Below are 8,498 nucleotides of genomic sequence, written 5' to 3'. Positions count from 1 at the left end.
GAGCGGTCCTGGACAGGGACAGGAGCTGCCAGCAGCCAGAAAGCAGGAGCTGCCTCCACCACGACCTCCCTGGGCTGTGCTGCTTCCTCATGGGGATCCTGCAGCCACAGAGTGGAATGGAGATGTGCTGCAGTTCCCATATAACAGGCAGCAGCTGCAGGGTGCACCCAAACCCTGCCAATGGTTGGCAGCTGGGTCCCTCCTCCCCCCTGTGCTCTACCCACTTACTTACCTGGCAGTGCAGCCCAGCTCAACCTGGGCAGGAGTTGGAGTGCTGTGGTGACTGCTGCTCCTCCTGCCTGCTGGTTTGCCTTCAGCCCCTTGCTCAGGATCACTAAATGCCTCCCTAATCCTCTTGGTGACGAGGCCGTGCCAGGGATTAACAGGACTTCTGCTTTACCTTCAGTCGCTATAAGGAGGATGGCTGCTGGGCCACCACCCCTCTCTTTGCTTAGGATTCATCTTGTGCAAGCAAAGGACTTGAGGTTTATTCTAACTGTATTTGGTTTTCATTAGCATTGGTGTAAAAACCTGGGCAGCCAGCTGCAAGGTCAGCTGTCCTGGCATGGGGAGCTTTACTACCTCCAGCTGTGTAAGAGAAATAAAGGGGAAGGTTCAGGCAATTCCAGGCTCTGTCTCACACCCCTCAATGCTGCCATCCTCAAACTGAGCAGATGTTTCTATTACAATGGAGGAAGGTGATGCTGCAGCGCTGTCACTGCTGGCAGCTCTTGCTCCGGGACGTGCAGCTCTGCTCCCTCTGCTGGAGCAGACCCCAGAGGACAACGAGGCTTCTCAGTCTGAAAGCTGCAGCAGGACGGGATGGTGCTCCTCGAAACACAAAGCATTTACCATCGTGCTCTATGTTGATGGGCAGCGATCTCCAAAATCAGAACAGACTGAGTCTGTTCATCCCCTTCCTTTAGGGAAAGCTGCAGCACCCCCAGCCCATACTGCAGGGATGCGGAGCTGATGGATGCTTTGCCATAACATCTCTGTGACAGGAGCCCTTTTGCTGCTTCTCTGCAGGGAAATGTTCCAGCCCATAAGGTACAACACTGTCCCTGAGGTCACAAGTGCAGCACTGTGGTCAGGCCTTTCCTAACCTTGCTTTTAGAACAGCAGCACAGGGGGAAAAAGAGCACCAAAGCAAAGCAGCTTTTGTACCGAGGTCAAGTAGTCAGAAACCATCAGCTAAGTCGTCTTTTTTCCACTGCAAAGCAGGCCCTGTTAGGACTTTATGCTATTTCCTACAGCTTCCATTCCTCTTTCTCTTTTACCTCTTAAGAGGAACAACTTTAAATACAAATAAAAGTAGGGCAGCTTTGCTGCTCTCCCATTAAACCACTTGTGTCCCAGCAGCTCCCTATGGCCGAGCAGCAGCAGCAGCACTCACTGCTGTGGGATAAGGCAGCAAACACTGAGCTGCCTTCATTCCCTAACGAGAAAACAAGGGGGAACTTTGCTCCTATGCATTCATCTTCACTTGCAGGGGTTGCATGGGGGAGATGGTCTCTGCTACTGCCACAAGGAGCTGCAACACAGGACCCCAAAAAAGCAGAAGTGCAGCAGGGCAGAATCCAGGCTCTGCTGCAACACAAAGTAGATGGGAGGCTGTAAGGCAAGTGCTGTAAGGCAAGTGCTACAGCTTTTACATGGCATTCTCCCCCTCTGAGCTGTCAAAGCAAACAAAAGCATTACAGGTGACTGGTAATACAGCGCCTTGAGAAAGGCACAGCTCATTTCAACACCGGGATCTTGACTCGGTGGCTGCAGAAAAGCACCAAACATTCATCCCTCCGTGTACTTTCCCATTGGCAATCCAAATTGCTCATCCCTTATCTGCAGGCACGGCGCCAGCAGCAGCACAAGGACTGCCTGCCATCCGAGCCCTACCTTGAAGCAGGATTAGTTGAACGTGGCTGGAGATTAATGCCTGGCAATCCCTTCTAGCACTCTGTGTTATGTCTACGGCAGGAAAGCAAGCACAAAGGATCCCTCCAAAGGGTAACGGGATGCAAACAACTGCTGTGTGAAACTGGAAGCACTGAATATGGGAAGAGACAAATGTAACTTTTATTATGTACAAATGAGGGGAGTTTGTATTAAAAAGAGAATCTACCCAATGTCAGAGATAGCAAAGAACAGGAGGGCTCTGAGCTCCTGCCTCCTCCGCATCTAAAAGCACTGTGCCAACAGCAGGGGATGGCATTTAAAAGTAATGGCAGAGAAAGTGGGTGACCACCTTGTTCTCTGCCTACCTAAGAATCAAACTGAGCTGATCCACAAAATGAAGAACCTTCTTCTCTTACAAGCATTAAAACAAACCAAAAGCCCATTTATTAACGATGCACTCTGGGTTAAAAACAAAACAAAGGAACAAACAAAACCACAAAGCTACGTCTCAGTAACAAAAGGAACCTAAGCATTACAGCATGGATGGGACATGGTGAATCACAGCCCTACTCCTGCAGGAAGGGAAATGCCTCCCCATGCTTTTATAGCAATAAAATCAGCTGATTGAAGGGAGCTCCTGACTGAGCTGGAAGAGCAGAACAGCCAGGAATGGAGGACTACTACAACTACACCTTCATCTCCTGTAACACAGGTTATCTAAATATGATGCAAAGACACGTCCCAAGTCTTTCTCCCCCCACAGTTCTTTTAGAGTGGACTGCTCCCTTCTGCACACACGTGGCCACAGAGCTGCCATTGAGCTCGTTGGGATGACTGCAGTTATTCTTGGTGGGGATTCATGTAGGCTTGGATCCCGGAATCTTCAGCACTGATGTTTCTAGTAGTCCTGTAGAGACAGGAGAAGATGGGCACATTAAGACCTTCCTACCTCCACCTCTGCTGGCAGAGCTGGGATTCCTCGCCTTCTCTCATTCTACACACCATCAGGTGAAGGCAAAAGAGGTTTGTTTTCAGCCCAAACCAGGTGCTGTTATCGGTGCAATTCACAACAGAACAAAGATGCAAAACAGCTTTTTTGCTCATAAAAAGCACACGCGGCTTCAATGCAACCCTGCTCCGTAACGAGCCCACCTGGGCTCATTTACTATTACATCTGGAAGACGATGCTTAAGCTTCATCCCTACGCATTCCCCAAGCACAAAAACAACCTCATATCATGGCAGAGGAGGCTTTTTTTTTCCAGGATGAGCAACAAAAACGGTGACAGAGCACTGATACTTACAGCTCTCGGCTTTTTGTTTAACTTGAGATCAATCCTGTGGTTGGAAAGATAAGAGAAACGTCCATTTCAATACGTTACACAAACAGTAGGTCTCAAAAGAACCAGCTACTGCATATGGCACAGGCTACAACAAAGGCTACTTTGGTTAATTCAATCCACATTCTCAATTGGGCTGAGCCAAATCGCTGTCCCAATATTACTGGACAAGAGAGCAGCAAAGAGAGGGAGAGTGGATTCTTTATTCTTTGCCACAATGCAGATTCAGTCCCATTCAGAATAAGAGTTAATAAAGATCACGGGGAAGTTACGTAGCATAAAGAAACACGGTTACGTACGCATGCTCTACATTAACTGGTTAGATGTGTGACTATGCCACAGGTCATTATTCAGACATAGCATTAAGGGTTATTGGAACAGAGAGAGGAGTTTAAGGTGGTGGGGATTACAGGAGACAGAGGTAGGGAGTTGGTTATGTTACATCCAGAAGGAAATAACCAAATCTACATTGATCTCCTTCAGAAGCAAAGCCAGAAGAATCAGTTTTTAAGCTACGTATTAAAGAGCTCATCTATTTCAAACCCGGAGCAGAGAGGTAAAGGAGTGTGAAGTTAATTCAATTTGGTTTTTGCCGAAGTTATTAAATAAAAGGTTACCTCCATCACGCTTTGCTGTTTTTAAAATAACCTTCCCAGCCTAACCTAATATACATACCTACAATTAAACAGATAAACTATGGGTTAGAAAGGTCTCAAAAGGCACATCGGTGTCTACACACTAACAACACAGCACAAGTACTAATTCAAGTCAAACTTACTCAAAGTCATAATCAAACATGCCAGACGGGCTGAGGGGCAGCATTTGAAAGGAAGAAAGCAATAGAAATTAATACACTAAGGAATTAAATCAATTAGTCCATTAGCCACCCTAAGCGAGAACGCTAAAAACAAAGTCAATGAAGAAATAAAAGCCGGTGTTCAAACGCCATGAAGTTCTGCAAAGTGTCTTTAACCAGAATGGGGCATAAGAAAAAGCACTGCAGGGTGGATATTGTCCCATTCCCAGGTGGATCTCAAGGATGGGGAGGTGTTAGGAGCGGTGTTATGCAGGGAATGCTGTGTGCTGAGCTCAGAGGGAGATCAGGAAACGGATTTGCTCGCAAAACCTCAACGGGTGGTCAGAAAGCAGTGGCTTTGTCTGGATTATTAAGCAAAGCAAAGCTTGTTCAGGCAGAGGTGGACACAACCATGAAGCCACGTGGCCACGTACGCACTCAATGTTCCCAATACTCACACAACACACAGCCTTCCACCCACATCCCTTTGGGAGCTCGGAATGGTGCCATGGCTGAGTCCAATTGTGGCTCATTGCATTCCCACCCCACATCTCAGCTCTCACACTGGTGGCACTTTACCCCAACCCTCACTGCTCTATTTGGTGCTTCTCAGCACCGGATCCCTATGAGGAAGGACTGTTTTCCCCTAAAACACTTTTTAGCCCTGAGAATAATTGCTGAACGCATAGAAAATCACCATCTGGGCCTTCTATGGTCTGAGGGAAGAGAGGATGGCTTCAATAAAGCACTGCCATGTGATCCCCTGTTTGAATAGTCAGAAATTAACCCAGCTGTTCACACCAGCTCTGCTCAATTTGAATCCACCTCTCCTCGCTGCCACTGGTGGAAGTCAATGCACCTTCAGAGCATCCATTCCCAGCAGCTCCCAGTCCTTCAGGTGAGCAGAATTCAAACATAGGCTGGAAATGAAAGAGCTTCTGAATGAGCTGTGCCATTAACAAAGCTGGGACTGGCTTTTGTTTGGTTTAAACCTGGATATACTTGAAGATCACTCAGGCTCTTCTGCTGTAATTTAGGGGGCAGTCGTTAGCAGCGATCACAACTTCTAACAGTTTGCATTACAAACACATTTAATCACTTTCCACTACCTGGCCATGCTAAGCATTACTGCAAAATCCTTTGGGTTCTTTAGATGCATCTCTTAGGATGATAAGAATTGTCATACCAGATCAGACCAGGGCTCCTCATGTCCAATATTGTGTCTCCAATAGTAGCTGCTTCACAGGAAGGAATGCAGAAGAAACCCCAAAGCAACACAAGCTTTCAGTAGGGCAGTTTCTTCCTAACACCCGTCACTACAGTTTGGGTGATGTAACGGAGCAAAAGAGTTTATATTATTTATGGCATTTGCAGCAGACCCCACTGTACCTGCAGCAGATTGCTTTGTGGTCCATGTAAGTGCCCAGCAGTGCTTTGGATTCTGTTTGAAACAGCAGCATTCTTATGCTGTACTTCAGTCGTACAGATTGTTTCTCTGAAGTGGTTTAGAGACGTGCTCTGTTACTCCTGGCCTTCCTCCCAACTGCCTGAGGGCTAAAAACCACTTCTGAACTGTTGCTGGTTCCTTGCTCAGGAGGAACCCAAAAGGACATCCAATACTTTGGGATGTGTGCCTGAATAAGGCTGCTGTGGGGAGAAAACCCTGACCTTCCAATTAAAAATGCTAATGGCTGAAAATCTAACTAATAAGTCGTAATTAATTGGCTTTCAGGCACTACACCTACCTTGGTGTCTCCCAGACAGACCTTTTCCCAGCAGTCCCTGTGGGATCTATCACTGTATTATAAACCATTTGTATAGGAAGGCTCCTCAAAGAGGAATATCCATCCATACCCAAAGCCAATGAGCTCAATAAGAACCTGACATCCAGGGAAAGCAGCACTGGAATTCAATGAATCCCAATGTGAGCTGTCAGCCCACTGTGCTGCATCTTGCCTTGAAGGTGCGCCTTAAAGGGTTGAAGTGGTCACCTAAATTCAATCACAAAGAGCTCAGGAAATCTGTTTCATGTGAATTTCAGGCCAGTTTAATAACAAGAGCTTGTGGTCTGTGTGATAGAGCAACTTGTACGTGCTATAATCAAAGGACTCTGGGACACGATAACAGGAAAGCTTTGGAGTAGAAAATGTAGTAAAGATAGTGAGTGTCGGCAGCCCCCAGAACACTCTAAGCTGTTTTCCATCCTCCTCCTCCAAAGAAAGCACTGACATTCCTATCTCCCTTAGCTCAGTAGAAACCAAAGAACAACCACAGGAAGCCGGGGCTGTCATCTTCCTCTACTGCAGGGAAGACAGCTTTATTCTGCTTGAAAAGAGAAAAGAACCCACAAAGCCTGGTCAGAAACACCTGAGCTGTGAGTACCCTGTGCTGAATATGCCTGCTGAGCTGCCTCCCTCCCTGACACAAGGAGAGCAGCAGGAGCACAGGCAGCTTCAAAGCAAGTGATAGAACCAAACGACCTGACGAGTTACTAGCTCCCTTCACATCATCAGCAAGAGCCAACCGTTCCCATTGCACTACTAGAAGGCTGTCGGTGCCACTAACCTGTGCCTGTTTTTATTCTTCCTTTTTTTGTGGCTGCTGTGATGGCTTCCAGAAGTGGAAGAAGCTGCTTTTTGGGGTTTCACCCCTTGCACTGATCCATCCAACTCCTCAGCATCCTCCTGGCTGGGTTCGTTCTCCTGATTATGGAAGTCTGGAGATGTGTCGCTTTCAGTCCCACTGCCCGGCTCACCTGGAATGGGACGAGAAGCAGAAGAGCCCAATGATTATCACCTCACTGTTCACATCCCAGGGCTGCTCCTGCAAAGTATGGGGGGGAAAAAAGGGCTACAAGAACTACAGACACCCAAATTTCTGGTGCCAAGGACTGGAAATGCAGCCCTGCTGTCAGACCCAAAGCCATGGTGACAGCAGAAGGAAAGGTCTTAAAGCTGGATGCCCACAACAGGCTGCAGCCTCCAGTAGTGAAGCTCTTATCTCCTCCCATAGCCACGTGCAGCTGATGGAGAGACACAAGACATCTAAAGGCATCACTTCAATCCTGGTTTCTCCATCCAAAGTGGACAGCAGAGAGCCCAACAAAGCAGAGATGGGGCCGAGCTGTGGGGAGAAGCTCAATTCTTCCTAATTCTGCCAAGTGAAGAGGTGACTTACGCTTCTCAATGAGCTGATCCTGGACTCCAGCTAACGCACTGACAGCCTGGAAGGATGAAATGGGTGTTAATGACAACAGGGATGCACTCATGGCTTAACAGATACCCACAGCAGCTTGGTCCCATGGGGTTGGGGGCTGGGGGCAGCTCTTACCGCAGCAGAAGTGACTGAGGATTTGCTGAAGAGCCTCTCGGCCTCTTTAAACTTGCGGTTCCTGCGGTCGTTTTTGCTGTTGGAGTTCCTGCAAAGGAGAAAAGAGGATGGAGGCGGCCCATGGAAGGGGGGGGGGGGGTTGGATGGATGGGGAGGGGGGTTTGGGGGTCCCATGGAAGGAAGGGGGGCGGGTTGGGATGGATGGGAGAGAGGCGGGGCTGAGGGTCCATGGAAAGGGGGGGGCTGGGATGGATGGGAAGGCGGGGTTTGGGGTCATGGAAGGGGGGGTTCTGGGGGTCATGGAAGGGGAGGGGTTGGGATGATGGGGAGGGGGTTTTGGAGGGTCCATGGGAAGGGGAGGGGTTGGGAGAATGGGAAGGGGGTTTGGGGGTATGGAAGCCGGGGAGGGTTGGATGGATGGAGAGGGGGATTTGGGGGTCCATGGGAAGGGGGGGGTTGGAATGTATGGGAGGGGGGTTTGGGGGTCATGGAAAGGGGGGGTGGGGGGTTGGGATGGATGGGAGGGCGGGTTTGGGGTCCACACTCACTTCTGGTTGGTGAGATAACGGTCCCAGCCGCGGATGATGTTGCCGTACATCTGCGTGTCCTCCAGGTAACTCCCTTCGAAAGCATAAATCTGCCTTTCCAGGTTGGCCAGCGTCTCCTACCGGGCACACACAGCGCGATGCATAGAAGCGGGCCTGGCCTTACCTTAAGGCCACAACCACAACCACAAGCCTCACCGCCTTCCCACTTTATCCCCCCCGTCCCCATCGCTCCCTGCTCACCGCCAGCTCCTGTTTGCGTTTCACCAGCTCGGCCAGCTCCCTTCGGGTGTCCGGGATTTGCGGGGGTCCGCCGGACTTAGCGTGCAGGGCGGCCATGGCGGCTGCGGCCTGCGGGGAGCGGGCGGGGCTGCGGGGAATGGCCGCTAGGGGGCAGCACTGAACAGCGCTCCGCCCCCCTGCTCCGCCCCGCAGCCGCTATAGGGTCGGGCTTAATAGGGACATGGGAGGGGGGTGATGGGGAGCCCTAAAAGCATCCAGGATTTGGGTCTGTGCAATAAACAACAAGGCAAACCTCGAATATAAGGTTGAACCCTTCTGCTCACTCAGCAGCTCAAAAGCAGGGCTCAGT

The 8,498-nt window shown here is 49.6% G+C and overlaps 1 protein-coding gene across 6 annotated transcripts; it reads right to left on the bottom strand.

Moving 5' to 3' along the window:
- Positions 1 to 2,308: 2,308 nt before the first annotated feature.
- On the bottom strand, positions 2,309 to 8,295 carry MEAF6 (MYST/Esa1 associated factor 6). Of its 6 annotated transcripts, XR_004309550.1 has the most exons (9): positions 8,150 to 8,295; positions 7,910 to 8,025; positions 7,362 to 7,449; positions 7,209 to 7,254; positions 6,597 to 6,786; positions 4,014 to 4,043; positions 3,853 to 3,910; positions 3,200 to 3,233; positions 2,508 to 2,803 (listed from the first exon to the last, which is right to left on the bottom strand). XR_004309550.1 is itself a non-coding variant. In XM_015883603.2 (8 exons), exons 1-8 carry the CDS (start codon positions 8,243 to 8,245, stop codon positions 2,795 to 2,797), a joined length of 609 nt encoding a protein of 202 aa, XP_015739089.1. In that variant the 5' UTR covers positions 8,246 to 8,295; the 3' UTR covers positions 2,309 to 2,794. The 6 variants fall into 6 exon arrangements, 4 of the variants coding, with proteins under 4 accessions (XP_015739089.1, XP_015739091.1, XP_015739090.1 ...); XR_001559387.2 differs by lacking the exon at positions 4,014 to 4,043 and having other exon boundaries at positions 2,309 to 2,803; positions 8,150 to 8,294; XM_015883603.2 differs by lacking the exon at positions 3,853 to 3,910 and having other exon boundaries at positions 2,309 to 2,803.
- Positions 8,296 to 8,498: the final 203 nt, after the last annotated feature.

Source organism: Coturnix japonica, chromosome 23 (genome assembly GCF_001577835.2).
Source record: "Coturnix japonica isolate 7356 chromosome 23, Coturnix japonica 2.1, whole genome shotgun sequence".
Classification (NCBI taxonomy): domain Eukaryota; kingdom Metazoa; phylum Chordata; class Aves; order Galliformes; family Phasianidae; genus Coturnix; species Coturnix japonica.
Note: the sequence above shows the minus strand (reverse complement) of the source record. Positions and strands in the feature narration are given on the sequence as shown.

Coding starts and splice junctions, on each gene's coding strand:
- MEAF6 (XM_015883603.2), bottom strand. CDS start 8,245: ATGGCCGCCCTGCACGCTAAGTCCGGCGGACCCCCGCAAATCCCGGAC. Junction 7,255..7,361: donor CCTCAGTCACTTCTGCTGCG/GTAAGAGCTGCC, acceptor TCATCCTTCCAG/GCTGTCAGTGCGTTAGCTGG. Junction 4,044..6,596: donor AAGAATAAAAACAGGCACAG/GTTAGTGGCACC, acceptor GCTGCCCCTCAG/CCCGTCTGGCATGTTTGATT.